The sequence below is a fragment of the Scardinius erythrophthalmus genome, assembly GCF_964197995.2.
Source record: "Scardinius erythrophthalmus genome assembly, chromosome: 9".
In the NCBI taxonomy this organism is placed as follows: Eukaryota; Metazoa; Chordata; class Actinopteri; order Cypriniformes; family Leuciscidae; genus Scardinius; species Scardinius erythrophthalmus.
Window position 1 is genome coordinate 30,458,109 of NC_138229.1, and position 27,334 is coordinate 30,485,442.

Genomic DNA, 27,334 nt, shown 5'->3' on the forward strand with positions numbered 1-27,334 from the left:
CCCTTAAGATTACTATTTGAAAGGTCTGCTCACCAAGGCTGCATTTATTTGATAAAAAAAGAAAAGAAAAACAGTAATATTGTGAAATATTATTACAATTTAAAACAGCTGTTTTCTATGTGAATATATAGTAAAATGGTATTTATTCCTGTGAACAAAGCTGGATTTTCAGCATCATTACTCCAGTCTTCAGTGTCACATGATCCTTCAGAAATTCTAATATGATGAGTTGATGGCGCTCAAATAACATTTATTATTATTATCAATGTTGAAAACAGTTGTTTACATTTTTATTTCAGGATTCTTTGATGAATAGACAGTTCAAAAGAAGAGCATTTAACTGAAATAGAAAGCTTTTGTAACATTAAACACTACCGTTCAAAAGTTTGGGGTAAGTACAAATTTTGATTTTATTTTTTGGCGGAAAGAAATAAGAAGAAATCAATACTTTTATTCATCAAGGATGAATTAAATAGTTCAAAAGTTACAGTAAAGACATTTCTAATGTTACAAAAGATTCTATTTAAAATACTTACTGTTCAACTGTTTTCAACATTCATAATAATAATAATGAATGTTTGTTTGAGCATCAAATCATCATATTAGAATGATTTCTGAAGGATCATGTGACACTGACACCTGGAGTAATGATGCTGAAAATTCAGCTTTGATCACAGGAATAAATTATATTTTAAAATATATTAAAATAGAAAACAGTTATTTTAAATAGTACAATTAACAAAATAACTGTTTTTTTATTTTATTTATTATTATTATTATTATTATTATTATTTTTACATCAAATAAATGCAGCCTTGGTGAGTAAAAGAGCCTTCTTTTAAAAACATTAAAAATCTTACTGACTGGTAGCGGTACATGCAACACATTTCAAAATTACAAAAGGTTGAATTGTTTCAAATGATGGAGCAATAAACGACTTCATGCATTTACTAAAAAAGATCACGTTGACACCAGTTGCAAGCCATTGTAAAATCTCTTTCTAAAAAAAGCAAATTTTGAGGAAAAAGTCCAGCATTATTTGTTTGTAGAGAGGCGCTAGGTATTTAAAAGTTTGATATTTTATCTAATGCAACGAAATTCTGTCATTCCCCATCATTTTTATGTGTGACTTTTAAAGCCACTGCATAACATCAATTTTTTCGAAAAAAAAAAAAAAAGAAAAAAAGCAGGCTACCACTAGATGTCGCCAGAGTACTGACATCTCCTAGAGAGCTCTTTATATTGTGATAAGCAGCGATTAATGGGTTTCTCATTATTTCCAAAGAAATTAACATTGCTTCTTTTCAAGAATTTGTATTAATCTAGTCTTTAGTAAAATATTCTGATATAACTTTAAGTGGAGACAAATTTTCAAAGTCAGGCTACATTTGCATATTCTTGTTCATTCAAAGTCCAGTATTGGTAAAAAAAAAATAGGCGTAGGCCTAATCAATGCTCCACTTTCATCAAATAAGCGGATATAAGGTTAGGCAAGTTTTACAAAGTTATACAGTATATGCCTATTCCTGTTAATTCCAGTCATAAACGCATAATAATACTAAAAGTAAATTAATTGCATGAAACCCAAAAATGTGTTTAGCTTATAGGCTACACAATAATGCGATAGCTAACAGTTTGATTTTCCAGTGAATAAAATGAATTCATTTTCATAACTGAATAACACGTTGGCGTCCTTACAGGAACTCAAAATAACTGCGATAGACCGACAGAAGTGGCTTTCAGTGTGTACGTGGGCGGGCGTGCAACTCAGAGGATATTCACTGATTTTCGCTCACCTGCTGTTTGACAGAGTGGTCAAAAGTAGGAGGTCTCCTCCATAAACCAGAGTTTTTTTTTCTTTTCTTATAAAATGCCTCAATTACAGGTCAGGAAAATACACCTGAGGATGAGGACGTGAAGAGGGCAGCGCTCCTGAGATCGAGGGAGGAGTTACGACACGATCACCTAGTAACCACTAACGTAAACTGACCAGAAGGGTCGTAAATACGAAACCCGATCCGCGAAGTCGGATCTTTTGTGCAGCTGCCTCACCGCTCGCAGACTGAACTTGTCTCGAGATTGAGAAGACAACCTTTGCGAAATTTAAAGGAATAAAGAAAAGGGGATAGGAACGTGCACGCAACAAATGGACAACGTGGGAAAGCATCGATGCACGCGGCTGGTGAAAAGAGACTGGAGTTCATAAATAGACAGCGAACGCTTCCTCGAGCGAGTGGGATAAACCCGTAGTTTCGCACATTTTTATTTGGTAGGTTGTGGAATTTACATGTCATCATTGCATGTGGTCATATTCATATTTCCAATGTTTTCTACCGTGAAATGTATATTAACTTGTATGAACTTCTGTATCGAAACGGCGAAAGTAACTTGATAGCTAAAGCGAATGGATGGAGAAACTTTCCTATTTTGCACTAATGATAATGGAGCACCAACTGCTCGATAATAATAGTAATTATTATTTTTCATTATTATTATCATGTCGATAACCATTCAGCTATTTCGTATTATTCTTATCGATCACCTGGGTGAAAATCAACATCTCGTTCTGTGATCGTGTACTTTACAGTGCATCACATACACGTTTGCCATTTAGGCTACTTTATATCACACTAACAAAGTCAAAGTTCCCGAGTGCATTACTCAATGTCCTCGCAGTTTCGTCGCTCTTGTTTACCTGCTTTTCTACTACTCTATTTTATCTGCAGTTCAATATGCTTTAAAGTCTTCTTGTCCATGATTGACGTGGCGAACTGACCATTGAGTCCAGCGGTCAGAGTTTGAGCGGTCAGCTGCCGACATGGTTTAAAACACAGACGTTTACAGGTCTTTCTTCTTGTTTTTGTGTGAACTGCAATAATTCAACGTCATCTCTAAAGAAAGATAACTTAAACTAGTTTGTTCAGGCGTCCAATAAGTAATCACTTAAAAAAAATGTTGGTTTAACTTAAACAAGTAAGTTACCTGGTTGCCTTAATTTTGAGTTCACTGAAATATAAAAAATGAGTTAATACAATGAAGGACAATTTATACAGTGATATTTTTTTGTATTATTTTTTATTTTTTACAGTGTGGTAATATTTACAATTAAGTTAACACTAAACTAGTGAACTGCACAGTGGGTGGGTGAAACGATGCTTTGAAACAAAACTCAAGTAAAGTTTCTCTGAGCTGTCTTATTTCATTGTATGGAGTATGTGTGTGTGTGTGTGTGTGTGTGTGTTGACAGAAATTGTATGGCAAATGAGTTTGGAATGACATCAGGGCTCCAGACTGCGACTTCTAGTCAACGTTCAGAATGCAGGCAAATGTCGCCCAAATCCAATCTTTTTTGCTCACGTCTGACTTTTCTTATGCGAGTGTGAACAGCACAAACCACATGGAATCTGATCTTTTTCAATTCCGATTTGTGCCACTTCCATATGTGGTAAGTCTGGAGCCCTAGACATGAAGCTTTGTAAATGATGGTGGCAGAGCTTTCATTTTTGGGTGAACTATCCCTTTAAGGGTTGCTCATGTAGGTCACCCACTTGCTTTCACACACTACAGCCATCAATCATAAGAGTGTAAAGTGCAAGCTGACATCTACCCCCTCACATTTGTGCTTGGCTTCTGTTCGTTGAGGTTTCTTACACGCACAGCATGGATAATTTATTGCTCTTTATCTGGTTGGGATAGTGACTGCTGTAGCTGTGGCATAGCGGCTCGGCCGCGTTGTGTGATCAAACATTATTGACTCGTGCAGTCAATAGCTGTGACAACTGTGGTTTTTCATTTTCAATACCACAGAGAAGTGGAACTTAAAGCAGCACGCAACACAATGAATTGCCCAGCACGCATTGTTTAAACATTTATAGAGAAGTAAGAGAGCCTCTTACTTCACTCACGTATAATTTACATTTACTTATTATTCTATTCTTGAGTCTATGTTGGCTAACTTTTGGTTTTCTAATGAGTTTTTAGAGTCCTGCAAATAGAAATTTATCAAAATATTGTGAGAGAGCAGAGAAAAGTTTGCACAGTGGGCTCATTTGGCATTCCCGAGCATCATTGTTTCAATTCAGTTGCAAGGGTAAATGTTGAATATTTTTACTAGAACCTGGATTTATTTCGCAGTGCTGGAGCCCAGGTTTGTTGTGGAGCTTTGAAACTGGTGTTGATGAATCATCTCGAAAACCGTCACCATCTGCCAGACGTTCTCCAGGTCTGTTTACCTCTCTCTGCATGATGTGCCTTATCCCTTCGTAAGAAGTTTTGCGCTCTATATACTAAGTCTTAAAAGTTGTAAGCAGCGAGAGCTTTGTGTCTTTTTCTGTATGGGAAACATGTCCGGTGAGAAGGCTGTTTTGTTATCTGAGCTCTCTTTCCATGATGAGGTGTGGTTTTTATTGGACCTTTTTTCCCGCTCGTAAAGTGCAGAGGGAGAGGCAGAAAATGACTGCAGCTTTACTCACATGAGCCTCAAAGAAACCCACGAAGAACCATCGACTCGCATGTTCCTGTCTTAGGGGCCATTCACACAGAACACAAGTTTTTCCCATTCCACTGCACTACTTTTCCATTGCTTTTCAACAGATAGATAGACGTGTTTGATCATTGTGCTCGTGTCTTTAGGTTTTGCAACCAAAGATAGCCTGCAATATTTTTTCAGCAACCACACACTGTGAGATGATCACGCTAAATTTCTGACACCGTCACAGAGACTAACAGTGACACTAACACAGTGATCCGACAAAACCTGACAAAGTGTCTGTTGCCATCTGTTGGGGTACGTCGGTCGTCTTTTTGCAGTTAAAAGACGTTCAACTTTTAAAAATCACGTTTCTAGACCTTGCTTTTCTCTTTTCTGTCAGTGGAACAAAAACTGATTCTGTGTGAACCGGCCCTTACTTAATGCTTACAAATTGGCTACAAACATCGTCAATTGATTGATATCCTTTTGTTTTTCATTTGCTTCATGCCAGTGCCTGTGTCAGACATACGTCTTTGGTTCTTAATTTGTCTCAGTTTTTTTTTTCCTTTCTTTTTTGCATATTCATTATTACAGGCTTTGTTGCAAAAAGTACAACAATATTGTTTTGTTACTATGCGACAAGGCATTTCCTGAAGATTACCATAATTATTTTAATTAGCAGAGCTGCTATAAGCATTGTGGTTTTTATGCACGTTTCCAGTTATGTCTATTGAATAATCAGTGTTCATTAGCTTTGGGTAAAGAAAAAAATCTATGCACGGTTTCCACATTTTTAGTTATGCAGTTGTTTATGGGCTGACATTGCTTTTAGTTTTCCCCCAACCAGTCTATTAATGCGTTATCAGATATTTCAGATCTACCCGACTTTATATGACACGTAAAACCAAAAACTGTGGTTGAGCGCTTTACATGCTGGTCTCTTCCTGTCTAAGTCTGTGTTAAGTGAGTTAGACTTTAAGCGGCAGTTGTCAAAAGTCTGGCTACATGAAGACTATCAATGCAACAACTGCCAAACACATATAAACGCTTTTATTATGAAAGACTTGTGTACTTGTGTACTTATTTAGGGAGGTTTTGTTCTCATAAAAAATATCTCTACCCTTCTTTATCCAATATTTAGTCAAATAATGTATTCAAAGTATGCATGCTGCTGCCTTGTTTAAAACCGTCTTTTGAATTCAAGTTAGTGATGTAATCACTGAGTCATATATCTCCTTTGACTCTGACATATTTGACTAGCCCGATCATGCCTGGACTTTCTGCTGCATGTGCAAATTGACTGTACGAATCTCTTCATTTTCTTTCTGTCTCTCTGTCTTTTTTTGCTGTTGTTGTTTTTTTTTTTAGTAGGGCTGGGTGGTATGGCCAAAAAGATTATCACAATGACATTTTTCATAGCAGTCGATATCTAGAATTATCATAAATGTCAAATCTTTATTTCTTTGAAGTTTAAAGGCAGATTTGTGCTCATAAGTGAAAGTTGTAGAAACCAGACCATTAATTGTAAGGTTTAAGCCGTTCTTTATTGCAGAACATGACAAACACTGAATGTTAGGAGTCAGACTTGTTCGGCCAACACAGATTTTTTCACTTCGACTTGAACCCCACTTGTTTGGTGAATATAAATTTTAAATGTTCACTGAAGACCTTAAGCTATGATTACTATAATGCATCTTTTTGCATGGATATTTGGAAGTCATTTTTTGAGCCAAAATGTAATTGTCATTTATTTTTTTAGCATCGTCCCACATTGTTCTGGAAAGAGTCTTCTCTTAGAGCAACAGTTTTTCTTGCTGGATATCAAATGTCATCTAGAGCCTCTTATGAATGCATTTTGATTATTTAATGTATTGTATGTTTGTCTTAATTCTAATGGGCTAAAAAAATTGCTTTCAAAAAGTTCAAGTTTGAGGTCAGTAAGATGTTATTTTTTTTAAATAAAAAAAATACTTTTTCTCTACAAGGATGCATTTTATTGGTCAAATGGGACAGTAAAAACAAGTATAATGTTACAAAGGATGTATATTTCAAATAAATACTTTTCTGTTCAACAAAAAAATCTTGAATCACACTGAAGACTGGAGTAATGGCTGCTCAAAATTCAGCTTTGCCATCAAAGGAATAAATTAGATTTGAACGTTTTTGTTTAAAATGTATTTTATTTAAATTGTAATAATACTTCACAATATTACTGTTTTTAGTGGATTTTGATTAAATAAATGCAGCCTTGATGAGCACAATAAACTTCTTTCAAAAACATCAAAAAATCGCACCGACTTTTGAACGGTAGTGTATTGTACATCACTGAATTTGAAGTGTTAAGAAGTCACAGTGAGCGTTGCCATATACATTTTTAATAATTCCCACCATTCTGTTTCCCTCTCCACAAGGCTGGGCTTTGAATGTTAGATTGAAACATAAACTGGCACAAGAAAATGCTAACATGCATTTTGATTGTTCATCCATTTTCCCCAATAAACTCTTTAGAAAACATCTGTTCTCTTTAATGCATCTGAAAGAAGCATATAACCACATCATTAATGCGTATGGCTTCATTAATCTGATTTAATTTCTCTGTTTCAGGTAAAGCGGATTACTGATGTTGCAGCTTAATGCCTGAACTCGACGTAAAACCAGAGAGCCCTCCTGTAAAACATGGTGAGAGGGGCTCTTGAAACCGACGGGTTTACCAGGCAACATTGCTGCCAGCATGAACCACTCTAACTAACGTGAACGTGATGGGGATGATAATTATATTACACATAGCAATGATGGAACACCCACATTGACGAAGATTAACCGCATCCATCTTCAGTGCGCTGCAGCCAATCAGCATGCTGCGGTCGCTCAAATTTGGCCGCGTCTACCGATGTGGCAAGTTCCTCTTCATCGTAGTGCTTTTTGTGATCCTGCTGATGAACACTCACAACCTGTTCGCCTCGTTTCAGAGGAACGAGCTTACTGACCGCCGATTCATCGGCCTCAACAAGTGTCCGGCCTGCTTCGGCACTAGCTGGTGCCGCAAGTTCATGAACGGCCAGGTGACCTTCGAGATGTGGGGTCGCCTGCGTTTCCTAGACTTTTTCAATGTAAAGAACGTCTATTTTGCTCAGTACGGAGAACCCAGGGAAGGAACGCGCAGGGTCGTGCTCAAGCGCCTGGGCTCCAACCAAGAGCTGGCAGAGATCGATCAGAAGATCTGCAAACGGGCCACTGGTAGACCGCGCTGTGATCTTATTCAGGGTATGTACAAAACGGAGTTTGCCCGACTCAACGGGGACGTAAGACTGCTGACCCCAGAGGTGGTGGAGGGCTGGTCGGATCTGGTGCACTGCCCCTCGCAGAGGCTTCTGGACCGAGTGGTCAGGAGGTACGCGGAGACCAAGGACTCTGGAAGCTTCCTGCTGAAGAACCTTAAGGACACGGAGCGAATGCAGTTGCTGATGACGCTGGCGTTCAACCCCGAGCCGCTCGTGCTGCAGGTACTCGCACACCAGTCGATAAAACATCTGCTTTAAATGGAATTTTCAAGTTGCTGAATCTTCCTTTTGATGCAGAAGCACTGTGTCTGATGCCTGCGTGAAAGTTCAAGGGATTAACGCTGCATCTTTGCATATTTTACAGTTCTGCACAAGGCTGTGTAAATAATAGATACTTTGTGTCTGTCGGTGGTCACTAAGAGATTTCTCTGCTTTGGGCAACAGCATGCTTGTCCTGAAGAATTCCTGCAGACATAAATCATGTGCATTTGTCATTCCAGAAGTAAATTTGCTGTTTAAAGATACAGAGGTGGTGGATTGTTCTCAAAGATTGTCCAAAACATGTTTTGGTACGACACAGGTTTCCTAAGTAGAGTTGTGCGATATTGACAAAAAATATTCTCAATATTTTCTGGAATTTTGTCGATAACGATAATGTGTGATAAGTGTGTGCTTGATTGGTTTAGGACAGCTGACTCCCAAAGCTTTTCATATTTTTAATATTCTGTGTGCTGGTCAGTTCACAGCAGTGACACAATTTAACCTTTCCATTGAGGGGTGATGTTATTCCCCCTTAAATTGATTTCCTGGGGATTTTTACCTTTTATAATGGCAATTTCTTTTATAACCTTATTAGTTGTATACGTCGTCTTATTTCAAATTCATATATTAATAAATCCAGTTAGAATAGACACTGATATAATGAAATTAGTATCAACAAAATCCATCTTTGTGATGCAGAAGTTGCACAGACATCTGTACAAGTTGCTGCATCTGAAGTGGCATTTGTAATTTACAATTTCATAAATCATTATGTGACTTTTTTTTTTGGACAATTAAGCAAAAACAGACTAATTATTGCCTAACTATCATTTGACATAGAAGACAGAACTCATGGGTGGGATTGGGGGCTAATTATATATCATAGACGATACATATATCAATATTTCCACTGTATTTTTTTTTTCTAATGTTTTCATTCACACCAATGAGAGACCTTGACAGCTCTCTTTTTTTGCAGCCCTCGGTCTGATATTGATTTTTACACCCAGCTAATCTATTCCAATTTCTTTTGCGATTGACCCAGCTTGTCGAAGGCCTGGGCAAACAAAAGGACATCTCTGTGAGAGCAGCCAATATCCGTTCTCACCTCTAATCATTCACTCCATCTGCCACACCTCAGGCATTCTAGGTGATAAAGGCAATCTGATCTCTCTCCGGAGAGCGGGTCGCTCGATTTGATTAGCAACATACAGTTTAGCCCTCCATTTGCCCTGCAACCTCTGCAGTGGTTTGGTCAACATAATGAAATGTCATTAGTTTGCTGTGGATGCTGCTAATGAATTGGCTCCTAATCCATAGATGCGATTAAGTGTGATCTTCACCAACGCTTGCTGTTCCTTCCTCTGCTGAAAAAACATGATGTTCAAGCTAACAGATGCTTGTCTCCTCGGAATGCTCTAAATCATTCATCAAACTTCCGGAAGATAAGAAATGCCAGTTTTTCTAGTTTGCCAGAAGTTGTAGCAACCTTTTGCTGTTTCAGAAAGGCAGGCAAAATCTGCTTTCCAATCGGAAACCTGAGGAAGCTGGCTTCCTGTCAGTCAGTGTGTACGAAGGTCTTTCCAAAGCACCATAAAGTGCTGAAAAACATTGAAGAAAAACATGATAATTTATTAAATCATGCAATATGTGAGATGATAGTCCTAAAAGTAGGCCTATGTAAAATCAATTGAAATTATATTTAAAGTTGGAAAGTAACTGAAGTAGAGACACATCTTTTCTTTCGTATTGTGACTTACGTTCGACTGAAACGGCTTATCGAAAGAGAAAAAAAGGAAGAGCGGGGACTGGGCTTTACCAAACGAACGTTGATTTGGATGGAGGCAGATCTGAATACGAGCTTGCACTCGATCTTAAGAAATGGGTGGGTTTAAGCGGACTATACGATTTGCTATAAGCGCATCAATGTGGAACGTTGGGAGTTTTTCCCTCTATTGCACCTCGCTTTTAGCCTGGCAAGCCATACCTACATCAAGATGTTAGGTCTGGAAACTCACCATTGACGCGGTTTAATCCGAGGGGCGGGATAAACGGCTGTCTTTCAAATTCCCTCTGCACGCAATATGACAGCGCTTCAACCAACCAGAGCGTTTTCCCAACAGCGGAGCTAACGATAGATTCAACTTTTGCCATATCTGGCCGGCAAAACGACGAACACATCTTCCTTTTTTTAAGAATGACTTAAGTGCTGTTCTATGCTCTTTTCTCAAAGAAAAACTTAACTCCAAGTCCTCCAGAGTCGCGACCAAAGCCGATTCGAAAGACTGTTCTCCAGCAGCAGCCGCCATTCTTTGTTTTCAAGTCGCAGCCAGGTAACCGTCGCAACTCTGTCGTCATATGTTAATCCCGCCCCGCCTACTCTATACGCGACGTGATTGGCCTGACCCAATTTAGGTTTTTGCAGCTCGAAAGTCTATGGAGAGTTGCTAGACTGCCCTGGCTGCAAAATACATTTTGCTGCCGCTAGGGTGCGTCTAGATTTCTAGGCTACCTCACTTTTAAATCGCTATTTCGAATAGTAATATGGATAGGAATGAACTGAAAGTGCATCTCTGCTCTGCTCGCTCCATGCCGTTATGAATGCCTGTGCGGCCGTACACATTTTACTTTTACTCGAATTTGCAGCAATTTGTGGGATTTGCTTGAATGGTGGGTTAGTTATTATTATTTTTAATGAAAAACACAACTAGAAAAACAGAAATAATCCTTTGCAGGTTACCTTTTAGTATTGGGTTCAAATCCCAAATATTGCCAAATAAGTGCTTTTACATTTCGCTTTGAAACCAATTCTTCCGCCATCGTCTTGTCAGTCAGCTCCTCACTCTCGTGATAAATGAAATCTGATTGTGCTGCGACTCTTTCAGCTCACACTGCATTGGCCATACACGTTCAGTTTTTAACTGTAGTGTCTGTACTCTAACTGAGCTAAAAAAAATTTATTACTATAAAAATTCAAAACGGCAGTGGGGGGCTGTGGGCAAGTGGTGTAACCGTTGTTGCGGCTGAACATCGTCGACACCGAACATCGCAGCAAGCCTAGCCCAGTCTATTCTTTACTGTCTCCAGAAATGTAACTTTTTCAAATGTTAAAATCATTCAGTTATTGTAAACTCTTGCACTGTGCATATCACAATCAGTGATAGGTGCAACTCATTACTAAGTAATTAATTACTGTAATTTAATTACTTTTCCCATAAAAAAGTAAAGAAATTATTCTTTTTTTTTTGTAATTTAATTGGAGTTACTTCTGATATAATGGAATTAAATACTGTATAGACTGTAGAACAATTCTATATAAATAGATACTTTTTAGAGAGAGTAATTAGTACAGTAATCCAACTCCAACATCCTCTGTTGAAGATGTAATTAATTACTTTTTAGAGTAGCCTAACTTACCCAACATTGATTGCAATATTTCGATAATGCAGAGATATTGTGCAGATGCAGCCCTAACTTTGAATACAGTTCTTATTTTCCAGTAGATACATTTTAAAAAATGTTTTTACATTGCAGTCACTCTGTTAAATGCTATTTTTTATTTACGCCAATGGTTGATCCACACACACAGGATTGTGGGATATTATACAGTAAGCAACAAAGTACAACCTTCAGAAACTTTTTTTTTATACCCTGACATTGCATTCGGACATGCTTTTTCTTCCTACCTTCATATTCTGCTTTTGAAGAGGTTTTATACCACAGTGGAGACAGGACACGCTATATGCTCTGTTACACTGGATTTCTGTACGTTGGAAAGCCAAATTTAGACTCTATCATACGACTGTTTTCCGTTAGCCCTGCAGGATGGATCTGGAGTCACTCAAGTTCAGATTTTTGTGGTCTGTTTATTTTTAGGTTTGAGTAAAAAAAAAAAAAAAAAAAAAGAATTGAGTAATTTGCTGTGTTTGGAGTTGACGAGAGGGAAAAGAGCCTATGGAGCCGGAGACGAGCAAGACAGTGAGAGGATTACAAAAATAGCGTGACAAGAATTCAGATGCCCCTTCCTGGAGAGGAAGGCATTTTTACTGCTATTCATAGCAGTAAAGGTCAGAAACACAATTTGTTCCTCTTAGCCTGGTATTGTGTCAGATTGTTGTGAAATATGTGTCCTCTGGAAAAAAAAGCTGCTTGCGCTTGACTTTGCGCTTACATTACTCGCGCCTCCTTCCTCCATTGAGAACGTAGCCCATCTGCTCGGTCAGGCTGAGAATAGCACAGGCAGAGCCCTGAGGGTCACGTCCATCACGCATTAATCTTGCACACAGCCCAGTGTGCTCGGTGTGCGCCTTCTCTCCCTTCACCTGACAATGAGGTTATTATGAGGTTGCCATGCCCGGAGCACCTTTCTAAACAGTCCCAGAGCTGACAGGAGTCGACTGCTGTTTGTGTGTAAGGCTTTTCACAAACAAGACTGGGCACAGCAAGGTTGTTAAGGAAATGCCTATTATTTAATGCATGTAAACCGGTGAACTCTTCTCCCTTTGAAGAAATTTGTCCAGATTGTGCCAGCAGTACTTTTAAAAAGTGATTCCTGGAGTGAGATTCTTGAAAGTTTTTAATTTAGTTTCGCCTTAGGTTTTTAAAGTATAATACCTGTATGGTCACAAAAGTCTTAATTACTGTTTTATATCTTAGAGTAGAAACAAATGTCTAATTTATTGTTTGCATGTCTTTCATTTGCGGGAAGAGAGACAGAACATGATTAAGGTACATTTATAATGCAGAATTAAAGGAACTCTGTGTAAAATATTTAGTATAACAACTGTTCAAAAATTTGGGGTTGGTAATAAAAAAAAAATGTTTTTGAAAGAATTCTCTTATGGTCACCACATTTTCTGACCAAAACACTTTGAGAAGCACTGTATTAACATTAATGAATCGTACATATTGCATACTAAAAAGCACAGCTTCTCTAGTCTTAATAACAACTCGTGCGAATAGGCCAGATTAGGCCTAGATTTTTTTTTTTACTGACAGCTCTCTTCCTTCTGCATCCTGTCTTTCTTCTTCTTTATCTGCTCAGCTTTTGTATTTTTGGCAGATCAGCTGACAGGCATGTTATGTTGCATCAAGATTTTATCAGCGTGAATTTGCTTTTTGTCATCCTGATAAATATTTGTTTTACATTTTGTGTAAATTGTGTTAGTCACTTTGTGGTGAAAATCAAGTTTTTAATGCTGTTTATATGCCTATGTGGCGTTTAGAATATGGTTTAAGACAAACTATGTGCAAATATATTGTATAAATATATTTTCTCCTTAAAACTGCAGTGAACCAAAGACATTCTCAAAAACGTGGTTTGAAATCGCTGATGTTTCTGACATCACAAACTATCTTGTAACCAATCAGGTCAACGTGTGGATCTCTGAGCTATGTGAGTGAGTGGAGGCGGGGCTAATTTGCATTTTCATAGAACCGCTAATACAAAATGAGGCAAGGGTGTAGAGTTACATTCAAGCTATTTTATGGCATGATTTTTTTTTCAAGGAAAAAATGTTAAAATATGTCCTTTTGGTGATCAAAGATGAGTTTTAAGGGATAAAATGATTGACTACAGGGGGACTTAAGTAATGCATTTTCAATAGAAGTCTATGGGACGAGACATTCTGGAGGGTTTAAAAGCAGAAATGTGCTGTAAAAAATATGAATTCTTCTATACAAAAAATGTGTTACTTGAGCTACATAGTATTTTCAGGACTAGACAGATGATTTATACACCAATGTAGTTCCTGTGGATGACTTTTTCCTCACTCTCTTTCTGTATCTTGAGTTTTGCGCATACTAAGTTAATGATTTTATTGCATTATTCTTAGGTTAATATGTGTAATATTTAGGTTTTGTTGGGTAAATGAAGTAATGAAGTACTTTTTTTTTCTTTGTAAATGAAGTACATTTTTGTACTTTATTCTGTTACAATGTCTTTCCCAATTTTTTTTCATTGTAAGTGTTTAATTGTAAACAAATATAGTAGAGGTTGGGAATGGGATCGGAAAACGTTGCAGGCAGGCTTTAAACTAGCATTGCCCGCACGAGCATCAGTGTGTTGTGCTACAGCTCCAACATACACATATTTTCAAAATAGCACTGCTGTATACTTTCACAGCTTGTCACATAGAACATAGCCTTCTGTGCAGAGTTGCTATTCCCTCCTTACACGTCAGCACCAGTTTGACAGACTCTATAATTGTAGAGAGTGTGAGCAAACTGTGTTGCAAGACAGGTTTACTGTTAAAATTAAAACATGAAAGAAAATAGACAAAGTTATGTAAATGTTTATCATTATTGCTTTAAGAAATGCATTCTACTGTATGTAACGTGTTTGTTCAGTTTTCATTTAGTTTTCACTATATTCCTGTTCCCTTTAGTTTGTCTTCATGGTTTTATGATTGAGTCATGCATTTTAGATTTTACATTAACTATCCCTGTGTATTTAAACCCTCTGTTCATTCAGTGTCTTTGTCCGGAATCGCCTATGAGTTACATGATTGTTATGCTGTTTCCTGAGTTTCTCTTTCATGTGATCCAGTGGATTTATTATTAAAGACTGTTTAGTTTGTACTCCTCGTCTTCATGCGCTCATTACAGCCACCGTTGTGACATTGTACAAAATCACAATTTCTTCAAGTTAAACCAAACTTTTATTTCATGGGTTGGCGTGAAAACCTTTGAGTTTATGTGCATATGTGTTGTAGATGAAACTACGTCGCTCATTCACAGAGACATGCAGTTTTTTCGTCTTTTTCACATTAATATTCGCAGACAGTCCATATCGCGATGTAATTACATTCTGAATTGTAACTGTAAATTGCATCTCTGAAATCATAGGTTCCTAAATGCATATGAAAATGATTACAGACTGATAAGACCCATCTTTAAATCAAGTAGGGTCATCGAGAAAAAAAAAAAAAAAAAAAAAAAAAAAAATATATATATATATATATATCCATCATCAGCAGGTTACATTAGGAGGGTGTCTCTTCTTAGATATAGGCCTAGATGACTAGCACCTGGCGCGTCTGTCATTATGTGGTGTTGATGGTGCTTTTATTAAAACAAACCTTTCACCTGCCCACAACCACCTATTCAGTGTGTCACGCAGCCATTTGGCCATTGTTGGAGTTTATGAACGAGCCGAGTACAAACAGACGCACATTGCTATTCTTGATGGGCTAGAATTTCCACTGAGTCAGAAAAACAAATAACGAACTCCTCTGAAACGGCTCTTGTTTGAGTTGCTTGTGTTTGTCACTTATTCCATGCTTTACTGATCTGACAACACTCTGTGATGTAATTAGTCTGATTCTATTACTCTTGAAAGCACGTGTAGCGGAGACTCCTGAGGCTTCAGGTGACAATAGTTGACAGACAGTAACCTCAGATTTAATTTGCCCTTGAATGTGTATGCAGCTTTTCATATCGTTCATTTTCCTTAAACCGTTTACAGTTGTTTGGAGATTCATATGCAGCTTTAGAGTGTTTGAGAATCGAGGATCTTTTTGACCTTTCTTGGTAAAGCATATCTTAGAAATGTATACTTTTTGCATACTTGTATACTTTTGAAGGTTATGTACATCGTCATCTTACAGAGTCCTTGATGAAATTCTCTGCTCTGTGGGTTAGTGTTAGTGTTATTCAGAGTCTCAGTTAAAGCAAGAACAGCACTTCAAGTTGAAAGAAGAAGCTTGTTTCCGGACCATGTTAAACGGCCAACTGCAGCTCAACGGGTTTGTGGTGCGGGGGGCTGTTTTATTTCAATGAAATTCTTGGAGCTGTTTTGATTTTATGTCATAACCTGGTTTCACTTAAATTTAATGTATATGGATTTGGTTTTCCTTCATGAAATTTGATAGCAGAGTGTAGCAGAACAGGAGACATGTGCTATTTGACAAAATCAATGCAGAATGTAAGCAGAGAATGTTTAATACAAGTAAAATAGGACTTGACTTGCACTACACAGTTTTAAAAAAAATAGTCATGAGTTGTGCTTGTTCCTCTGACAAACAAGCTTGTGAAGTTTTCTAGAGGTGAACAGAGACCTGTAAATTAACTAGATTTTTTAAACATGGACTGAATACTGGAATTGTAAAATATAATCTTTGTGGTTTTCAAAATGCTAGAAATTATTATAGAATTTAAACAAAACTTGGTATATAATATATATATATATTTTTTTGTCACACTAACATACAACCAGATATCATTCCTATTTATTTTTACTTTTTTTAAATTAAATCGCATATGGCATTTGGGTCACCCACGATCCCATCAGAGCATTAGGGCTGAGACTGAATGCACGGATCCAATATACTGTTACACATGTGTTTTCTTTCTCAACTGTTTACGTTCACTTAATGTAATGTAATGTGATATAAATGACTGTTTACGAGCATATTTGCAAATATGGGCATTTTGACTCATAAGTTTGTGTTTTTGACCATTCAAGCCCAACAGACCTAATTCACAGCAGCGCCATCTTTAATTTTTAATGGGAATGAAAGCGAGGCTGTGTTGGATAGACATACATCTCTTCTGTGGGTTGTGCTGTTATTTAAGGTGATTTTGATTGTTCTGCTGACTAAACACTGCAAATTTGGAAGAAATTTCAATATAAAAAAAACCTCAAGGCAACATGAGCTGTGGAAACCATGAGCTTTATACAGTTTTTTATACGTGTTTGTTTGTTTTGTTTGTTTACATATATATATATATATATATATATATATATATATATATATATATATATATATATATATATATATATATATATATATATATATATATATATATATATATATATATATATATATATATTTTATATATAATATTATATTTTATATATATATGTATGTATATATGTATGTATGTGTATGTGTATATATATATATATATATATATATATATATATATATATATATATATATATATATATATATATATATATATATATATATATATCTCCAATATATGGCAAATATGGCATATATATATATCTCAAAATATATCAAATGTTCTCTATTTATCAGTGTTTTATTTATTTATTTTGTCAGTGTTGGGATAAAGAAAAGGAAAATAGTGAGAATTTGTTGGTGTTCATCTATTATTTATAAAGTTCAACAACAGAGTGTAGTGGAAACCACTTGGATTCTGCACAGTAAAGTGTATTTTTTTTATATATATACTTTAGTGAAGTATATAGTGAAGTATAATTTTCTCCCAAGAACAATTCAACCTCACTCTCACACAGGACATAGCCTTTTACAGACACTTCATAATGACGTGTCATTCATAGTGAGGAACTTCATAATGGCGTGTTCCCAGATATAGTTTAAAATGTAGTGACGCCATGTTCTCTTCAATGTGAAGTTGACCATTTAGTCTTTAATTACCAAGTAAACAACAAATAAATTGTGTTGGGGACGGGGTGTGTACTTTTTTTAGTTGGTACATTATGAGCATTAGAGCTGGTCAAGGCAAGATAATTATATGAATCTTAATCTAGTGGGTTTTGTCTTTGCGTAATTCACTTGTGACCCTTAAAAGATTCAAGGACAGGATGAGTGTAATAGTTTGGACACATCACTGAAATGCCTCCTGCAGTTATCAGATTTATGACATAAGGAGTGTAAGCCAGTAAAATACGTGACTTGGTTCGCTTTGCCAAAATGTCCATCACATATCGTGAATAGCAGGAAGCGTCCCCTCTCCAGCCCAGACCACAGAAGGCCAAATGTTGGAGGCTCCGACTGGTTACCGAATGCTGTGTTTTGTCCTCTAAATTATTTGAATCTCTGGGATTAAAGTTTAATGGTCACTTATCCATTTTTAATGACTGAAATGGGGCTATCGAATATCCACAGCACTTAAGAAAAGTTTGGTTCACCTACTTTGCTCCAAGCTAATGATTTTGCAGTTTATCAGTGTCTTAATGTAGATCTTTTGCTCTAAATTTGAGAGGACATGCTGTTTTTTGTCTTTACCGTGTGTGTGTGACTGGAGAACATCTCTCTCACCTTGACTCTCTCTCCTCATGTCTCATCTCTGCAGAGTTTTCCTTCCGATGAGGGCTGGCCATTTGCCAAATACCTGGGGGCCTGCGGCCGGATGGTGGCGGTGAATTACGTGGGCGAGGAGCTCTGGAGCTTCTACAATGCGCCCTGGGAGAAAAGAGTAGATCTGGCCAAGCAGCTGATGGACATCGCCGAGCAGCTGACCAACAACGACTTTGACTTTGCCCTTTACCTCCTAGACGTCAGCTTCGACAACTTTGCAGTCGGGCCCCGTGACGGGAAAGTCATCGTCGTCGATGCAGAAAACGTCATAGTGGCAGACAAAAGATTGATAAAGCAGAGTAAGTAATGACTTCATTCCAGTGTCTCCGTGCTCTTGGTTTGCTTTATGACATTAATAAATTGCACAGGAAACTGTTATCCAGGTTAGACGGTGTGTTTTTTATTTATTTATTTATTTTGTCTACTTTCATATGTTCTGACCCACTTTCAGTTTTCCCTCAGATGGGCTGGAGCACCTGTTTTTTGGCCTTCCACGTCAACATAAATGTTTCTCTGACCTTTCAGGCAGAATTATCACAGTCTAGTAGTGGATACATTGCAATTCGGCACTCAAGTCACATTTATTTATATACCACTTTACATAATAGATTGAAAGCAAGCAGCTTTATAAAAAAAAACAGTGACAGTGTCGCTTTCGATTAGATTTACAACAAAATGTTCTACTATAAAGCGGCTTTCCAGTGTGTACATTTTCACTCGCATCTAACCTCGACGGACTGAACAGAAGATATTAATTGAAGACTATTTCAACGTCAAAAAAGGCGGAGCCTCAGAGCCACACCTACCCATTACGTAATCGCCACGGACCAGTGGTAGTTTGACTGTGTTGTGTACCAGCCAGAGCAAATGTTTCCCGAAAGTTCGCTTTTGGCAAGCTCTTTTGTACTCCCAAGGCAAACTCCAAAACAAACTTTGTTTTTGCCTTATTTTCTTCAATTTCGCTTGAAGTATATTGCAGCCTTTAGTCACTGCTGTTAACTCCCGATTTTTGTTTCTCTGCATTCTTGTGAATTCTCTTATAAACAACGCAGTGCAGATCCAATGTAAGTAAGAGATTTATTGTGCAGTATAGACAGATTGAGTGATTGTAACAGGAGTTTCTGCCGGAGTGTATAAATTGCTGTAGGCGGAAGTCCTAGAATTTTTTTTTTGTTCCCTTTCTGCGTATAATTTATTCCCAGTTTGAACAACCATTTTGTTTTTCATGCTACTAAAATAACCAGTGTTAAGTCTTGATTTCATAATGCGTGAAAAAACAACAACAATCTAAATCATAAATGTTTTTTAGCTTGTTTCGTCTATGTAGCCATAATCTGACATACCATTTCCTCAAACAATACCGTTACCGTTTAATTTGATAATTTGTATATTCTGTGTAGGCTTTTTACATTATGCAATTATTGTGTAAAATCATGTATGCCACCTTTGAGCTGCATTAAACATAAATGCCATGTCTAATGCCACTTCTGTTCCATATTTGCAGTATAAAGATGGCTTTTGTTGAAGTTGATAAAATTGTATTGGTAACTGTCTATAGTATTCTGATGTATTGAAGTAATTGGTTAAATTTTGACATAAAACACAGATACATTTAGATACATTAGATACATTAGGGCCAGATTTACTAAACTGGGCAAATTAGCGTAAGAGCGCAATCCCATAAAAGCGCTGATGGAAGTGGAAAGTTCAGTGGGTGATTTACTGACAATGCCCACATTAAAGAACACGGACGCAGGCGGATCATTTCCATAATGACCAACGCAATCTACCAAGAACATCGCAAATTAGCATCTGGTTTAAACCAGACGTTAAATAATGGCGCAAATACCAGTAAACTGACTAGCGCAAACCTTAGTAAATCATATTACGTAATTCATTTAAATACTCTCCTCACATAAATGTTGTGTCTGAAAGGGAAACTCCTACAAATGCATATGCAATAAGATCAGCTGCAAAAATAACAAATTTTTCACTGCGTGCCTTTAGTAAATCCTGACAGTAGTTTTTAACGCCTAAAGAGGGTTGGTGCTGACGCAAGCTGTTAGTAAATCTGGCCCAAAAATTATAAATAATACCCTTACAAAGATATTTAAACTGTTGTCCTCTGGAAATTATGGAAAAGCTCATTTATGCCCCTGGTAGAGCCCCTAATTACTGGTAATAATGCATGGGGTTTAAATTTCAGTTTCACGTTTGATTAAGTATTGCTATTGAAGCATTTGTATTGCAACATATGAACGTGGCCCAAAGCTGCACTTTTGATTCTGAACGGTGGCGAGTTGGCATGGATTGGTGCAGTGCTGGTCCAAGTACTGTATGTGTGCCAGTGTATCTGCCATCCAGAGAGGCCAGACTGGGCTGGCGGATGAACTTGGAGCATGTGTGCTACATAACAATGGCTATTTTCTCCAGCCTGCCAGCATTTATCTGAATAGAGCTCGTGTGTGTGTGTGTGCGTTTGCTCGCAGATGGGTCTTTCTGAAATGTTAGATAACAAGCTTTTTTTTTTTTTTTATTGAGTTTCTATTCTGAATTGACGTGTGCTTATGATGTCATATCCCTTCATTGGACCTGTGTGGGCATCAAGGTTCCATCAAGGGCACTGAATGGATGTGCTTTTATTCATTTTATAAGTTCACTCTGCTGATAATAATATCTAAGTGCACTAATTCAAATTAATTAAAACATGAACCTTTTAAGGATTGCCGTTCATGGCTTCAGAAACGATTTCCATTCACTGGTTCCATCCAAAGTGGTTTCTGCATATAAACGCTTAGGTTTTTTTATTGAGAATATTTGAAGGTCTTGAAGTGTTGCCAATTTTAGTGGGTTTAAGATGTTTTGAAGATTGTTTAATTTGTTTTGTTCACACAGTGAAAGTCAACAGGGTTCTTTTGTATTCCATAGAAGAAATAGTCATACAGGTTTGAAATGACATGTTGGTGAAAAAATGATAAACTATTCCTTTAATTTATGACTTTCCTTCAGCTCTGAAACAGTAGGCTATTTTCCTATTTCATGTTGTTTCTCCATAAACCTCTACATGTGATTCACACAGACACACACACACAGCAAAAGAGAAAAGCACTGAAGCCAGCGTGCGCTCTGATTGGCTGTGGCACATTAACTCCTCTGGATCTCATAATTGGCTCCCTCGAGAGTGATTGGCAGCATGGTGACTTCATTTTCTCTAATTAGTTATTGGCACAATATTGAGCTGTGTCAAATGACCAAGACAGCAGATCCCCCACTCTTTAAGGCACTTTATGACTCAATATAGTTTTGCTGATGAATCGATGTCACAGCAGCCCAGTCTATTTCTGCCCTTACCACCTCCTCCTAAAGGATCCTCAGCTTTATTGATTTGTTCAGCATTAAAATGTGTGGCCAGAGAAGAGATGCACCTGCTGTCAGAAGAATTTCTTATTTGTCTTCTTCCAGTGAAAAGCTGAATCAATTCAGTGTCTTTATTCTGCAGATCGCCACTCAGATCGTTGTAATGTATGTCGTGCTTTTTGAAGTTACCTTCAAGAAATAAAGCACTGTGATATGTTGAAGGGTTTCTTTTGTTGTTGCTGTTGCCTGCTGTACTGAATCTAACAGCAAGTTGTTTTTCAAGTTATTTGGACCACCAGCCAAGTGTTTTTTTAGGAATTGTTTAAGGCTACAGTTTTAGGTAATGCAGCCTTTTTAAATTTTATTTAGTTAAGAGTAATTAAATGCCAGTTAACAATTTAATAATAGCTACTACAATAATTGTAGTTGCTATTATTACTTAGAGTGTGTACAGAGTGTGTAGTAGCCACACACTTTGTGGCGCCTTCTCATCGCAGGAACTGGGAACAAAATAGTTCTAGGAATGTATTTTGGGGGAGCTTAATTAGCTTCTACTTCAGAGTAGTGTCTAACCCAGCACTATAGGAAGAACTACCAGTGACGCTGATTGGTCGAACGCATGCCATACAAATGCCATTTCTTTTACGGCTTTTAAAAACCGTGTAAAGTGTTACAAGACATAAGCATACAGAAAGCTAATGTTAACGGCATTTACCTGTCACATTTGTTTGCGCTGCGCTGTGTCCTTGTCTCAGCCTCTGATATGTAGCACCACAAGTTGGAGATTTCATCCCTCCTTTTTGCTCTTTCCATTACATAACTCATATATCTACATTCTATCTCTGTTATCACAAAACCCACGACTCGCAACAAAAACACAGCTCTGATCACGACGCCCCCATCCTCCAGTTGTTGCCTTAAATGACATTGTTGTCGGCTGGCTTACGTCACCTCAGAGTTCCTGCTGGCGGTGCCAGTGCTACCAGGATAAAGGCCCTAGGGGGACATTTTGTTCCTGGGGAACTACCCTGGTGGCTTGTTCCTATAACTAAGTTCCTATAACTACCTGATGCAAAAAGCCCCTATTAATGCACTACTACAACTTCTCAACTTCAACGGGCTTCTCTTTGTGGTCGTGATTTGAAGTCTCCGACTTGTTTGTCTTCATACTGTCAGAAGCTAATGTTTTGAGGCGCGCAACACAACACACTGTTGTCTGTACTGGTGAATCGGAGAGCGAGCTAGGCCTTGTTTCTTGACTTTTCACCACGTCTACACCGGAAGCGACGGCCTTGGCGCAGTAGCTTGAGGCTGTCTACAGGACTCGAGAAATCGAACGTTGCAAATCCATTTGTCCTTTGTGTCAGAAGCTGCACGAGCGCAAACGGGGCATCAGTTCCCTCTCAAGGATTTGTCGTGCTGCACCACATCCAGTGTAGACAGCATCACTGATTATAATGGTTCCTATTTGATTTTGCCGCGACGCTCGCGGCTAGTTTAGTTTAGACACATTGTTTTGGTAGTAGATTATCATCTACTTTACGTTGTCCTGGCACTGGCAGTCCTTTCACAAACAATTCCATGAGAACCATGCATCATTCATGTCTCCCTGCAATACTCAATTCTGAATCTTCAATCACGGTATCTAGTGGTCTGTTATTGCACAACAACCACTACAACTAACAACAGACCAATTTTTGCTTTTGCTGCTTTGAAACAATCTGCATTTTATAAAGCGCTATATAAATAAAGGTGACTCTACTTAACTTCACTGCTCGAGTCCTGAATTATTTTTGTTCGCCTATTTTTTTTTTTTTTTTTTGGAATTGCCTTTCAAGGAATTGCCATGAAAATAGCACTGGAGCTCTCTTTTGGTCACTACTTGGTGATAGATATTATCAGTTTATCTTTTACTAGTAACGATTACAGCAACTAAGCAGAAAAAAGAACAGAATTGAAGCTATAATAATCTTCATTAATCTATAACCTACACTCTATGAATCAGTTAGGGCCAGATTTACTAACAGTTTGCATCAGCGCAAACCTTCTTTTGGTGTTAAAAAACTACTGTGAAATATTAATGCTGAAAAGGCGTGGACTGTTCAGACGCAAAATTTATGGGAAGAGAGTATTTAAATGAATCATGCAAGGTGATTTACTAAGGTTTGCGCACGTCAATTTACTGGTATTTATGCCATTATTATTTATGCCAGATGCAAATTTTCTTTGTAGATTGTGTTGGTCATTATGGAAATGATCCGGCTGCGTCTGTTCTTTAATTTGCACGTCGTCAGGAGATCATGCGCAGAACTTTCCACTCCCATCTGCGCTTTTATGGGATTGTGCTCTCACGCTAATTACCCTGTTTAGTAAATCTGGCCCTTACTCTGCAATGATTTATACTGAAGCTCAAAGTATACTTTGTCTGGCCTACATGCTACATCAAGCTACCACAGCTACAAAACGATAACAGGTGTTAGGCTGTTTTGATTAGCTACAAGAAGATATTGCAATTCCCCCTGGGGTCCAGTGTGACCTGTGCAGTGCACAGTCCTAACTCTTCATGACACACCAGCGCCGTTTCAGTTCATTCTGCCCTGGCTCCACTTCATAGGGAAAATAAAATCAGTTTATTTTATTTTATGAATTCCATTTGTTGTGAAACTTAGTTTAACAACAATTTATTAAAAGCTTATTTTTTTTAGGGCCCTATTAAATACATTTAAATTTGGATAAATCCATTTTCCAAATTCACCGTTTTCCATTTGAATTTTACTGGATTCCATTTAAATTTGAATAATCAAAAAGCATGTCTATTTCTAATTCATGAATTCAAATTTTTACAATAATAAGGCCTTATGAACTTACATTTTTTCTAGAGATGCATCAATATGAAAATTGTCCGATACCGATAATTCATTATATTTGAAAGCCGATAACCGATATATTGGCAGATAAATCTAAATCCAATTTTTTTTTTTAATTTTTGAGAGCCTGATAACAAAAACAAAAGGCTCAACATTAAAAGCCATGTCCCAAACACAATTATAATGATGTGTACTCGTTATAATTTTATGTAGCCTATATATGACAGACTTAAACTGTATTTTCTTTTTTTGAAGTGATTCAAATCATTATTTAAGCAATCAAAACCATCATGTTGAACAGTGCTCATCTGAAGTGTTGACTTCAGATTTCAGACTTCAGATTTAAAAAGTTTTTTTGTGGTTTAATATTCACAGACACTAGTACATATCAAGATTTGATTAAGTGTACAGCTTTACAGTACGTATGATGTACTCGTCAAATTCATTGACATTCACTGTACTCTAAAATTCAATTTTTATGACTCGATTCTACGATTCTGTCCAGGTTTTCTGCAATGTGGAAATCAAAACCCTTACTTCAGTCTTCAATATTTAATTCTCAAATCTAGTTTCTCCCCAGAAACATGGGTTGCAAATATCATTTCATGTTGATTTCAAAGTTTGTTCTTATGTTTTATTTCGGCAAATATTATGGACCCTTTGACTGATATATCTATATATATATTTTTTTTAATCCACTCAGATAAACCAGAGAACTATGACGTGTGGTACGAGAGCCGCTACGAGGAATGCGACAAAGAAGCCTGCCTCTCCTTCTCCAAGGACATCCTCTGCTCGCGAGTCACCGTGGACCACAACTACTACGCTGTCTGTCAGAACCTCCTCTCCAGATTCGCCACCTGGCGTGGCACCACGGGGGGTCTCCTGCACGACCCCCCTGCTGACGTGCTCAAAGACGGGCGTCTCACGACCCTGCTGGACGAGTGCACCAAACCTCAGAAACGTTACGGCCGCTACCAGGCAGCTAAAGAACTGCGGGAGTTCCTGACACAACTCACACAGCTGAGCAATACTAACAGGTAGTGCTGAGAACAGGGGACGCTTCTCCTGCAATATCCCCTCAAAAAAAGACATTTTACAAATGTGCTGCCAGATTCTGGAACGCATTTGTACACCTTCAAGGGAGTTGCTGTTTCGTTGCCGCTATCAATCATGCCAACATTGGTTCCAGTCCTGTCTCCGGGGCTAATTAAGAAGTTTGCACATATGAACATGGATTAAAGGGTCGTGTGAAAATCAGCAGACTTAGAGGCTCAAACTGCTGTGATCGCACTTGTGTGTGTCTGTGTGTGTGACTGTGAGCTGATGCTTCGGTGAACCCTCACTGCTATTATCGGTTCTGATCAGTATCCTATAATACGGTTTCTAATTAATTTATAAATTGAGTGCTGTAAGTGCACCGTGAGCTGTGGTTATTACTGATGTGACACAAATCTTGAAATCTTAAGAAAGTGAATCTTAAAAAAAAAAATGTGTTCAGGTCATGTTTCACCCAAAAAAAATAATAATAATGATATTTTAGTATATTTTCATTTTGGTCAGGAATATAATTATATTTTAGGAAAAATGTGGTTTTGCATATTATCATAACATTTTTGCATAAAATGATTGCATATTTTTCTTTTTCTTTTTTCTCTCGTTTGTTTATTTTATTTTTTATTTGTATTTTTTGCTTAGTTTTGGGGTTTTGTTTAGTTTTTTTGGGGGGTGTAGTTTAGTTTTTTTTTTTTTTTTTTTTTTACTTAGTTTTGGGGTTTTGTTTTGTTTATCTTTTGACTCTTGTTGTTTTTTGTTTGTGGTTTTTTATTGACTTTTGTTGTTTTGGGGTTTTTGTTTGTTTAATTTTGTTTGGGGTTTTTGCTTTATTTTTGTAATTCATGTTAATGTCAGTACGTTAATACTGTAAATTTGAAAAATAATGTACAAAAATATTTTATTTAAGGCAGTTTAATACTACCATGATATATACTTTTTTTTTTTTTTTTTTTTACATGTCAAATTACACTAAACAAAATTTTATTTTATTTTTTGGGGGTGAAAGATCACCAGGACATGTTCTTGACAGGATTTGAGATTCATCCATTTGTGTTTTCTCTATCGAATAACCACCTGATTTCTTTGCTACGGGAATCTTGGTGAAGTCTTAACTGAATTTGAAAGTGTGATTGGTCAAATTATGCCACTTTTCGAAGGAAAATTTGATCAAGTGTTTCATGTTACAATGAACCTTTTGGTGAGACGTTGATGCTTTTTGTAAAAGTGGCAGTCAGTGTCAGTGATAGTAGTTGGAGGACATGATTTAAAAAAAAAAAAAACCTGAAAAAATATTACAAAACAACACAATGGAGTTGAAACAACCGAGTATGCAAGAATAAAAATACCAAAGAATATTGTCACCATTGTGTGGTTCATTTTGTTCTTTTAGCAATGCTTTGACCAAGATTGTTCAAAAGGGAAACCACAATAAATCTCTTATTTTCATGTTTCTGTTCATAAACCTTTGTTGTTGTTTTTTTAACCTTCTTTTTGGACCGATGCAGTTTAATTTTTCATAAGCTGGCAACCACGACATACCGTCACATTCACTTGCACTTGCATTAAGTTTACAGAGACAAGTTGCACTACATGTTCAAATCATAGTTTTTCCTCACAGACTCTTTAATTTTTGCCCTCTTATCAATTTTGTCTTGTGATTTTTGTTTTGATGCCCTACTAATGTTACCCATGTTTGTAATAAAGCAATACTGGGAGTTGATTGAGCTTAAGGAACTATCGCTTTAAATATTCCTCATTTCATATTGGTTTGAAGACATTCCAACCTTTGAACTCTGCTGTTTATGTTAAAATTTGAGTTGTTTGTTCATTTTCTGTAAGAAAAATGTCTGCTTTCTGTACGTGTTTGTTCTGAGACTGTGGAAAAGTCTGGTCGTACTGTGCCTTTCATTCAAAAGTTGTATTTTCGACTGGATAAGAATTTAAAAGTATATTAAAGTTTATCTATACTTA

The 27,334-nt window shown here is 37.1% G+C and overlaps 1 protein-coding gene across 2 annotated transcripts; it reads left to right on the top strand.

Annotated features, from left to right (window-relative positions):
• The first annotated feature begins 1,894 nt into the window (after positions 1–1,894).
• Positions 1,895–27,334, top strand: dipk2aa (divergent protein kinase domain 2Aa). Of its 2 annotated transcripts, XM_081373522.1 has the most exons (5): positions 2,058–2,269; positions 4,135–4,222; positions 7,076–7,974; positions 18,079–18,382; positions 25,011–27,334. In XM_081373522.1, exons 3-5 carry the CDS (start codon positions 7,327–7,329, stop codon positions 25,349–25,351), a joined length of 1,293 nt encoding a protein of 430 aa, XP_081229648.1. In that variant the 5' UTR covers positions 2,058–2,269; positions 4,135–4,222; positions 7,076–7,326; the 3' UTR covers positions 25,352–27,334. The 2 variants fall into 2 exon arrangements, with proteins under 2 accessions (XP_081229647.1, XP_081229648.1); XM_081373521.1 differs by lacking the exon at positions 4,135–4,222 and having other exon boundaries at positions 1,895–2,269.

What these genes read in the sequence shown, in the direction of transcription:
- dipk2aa (XM_081373521.1), top strand. Translation starts at nt 7,327, where the DNA reads ATGCTGCGGTCGCTCAAATTTGGCCGCGTCTACCGATGTGGCAAGTTC. An exon ending in CCGAGCCGCTCGTGCTGCAG is followed by an intron (nt 7,975 to 18,078) that starts GTACTCGCACAC and finishes TCATCTCTGCAG; the next exon opens with AGTTTTCCTTCCGATGAGGG. An exon ending in CAAAAGATTGATAAAGCAGA is followed by an intron (nt 18,383 to 25,010) that starts GTAAGTAATGAC and finishes TAATCCACTCAG; the next exon opens with ATAAACCAGAGAACTATGAC.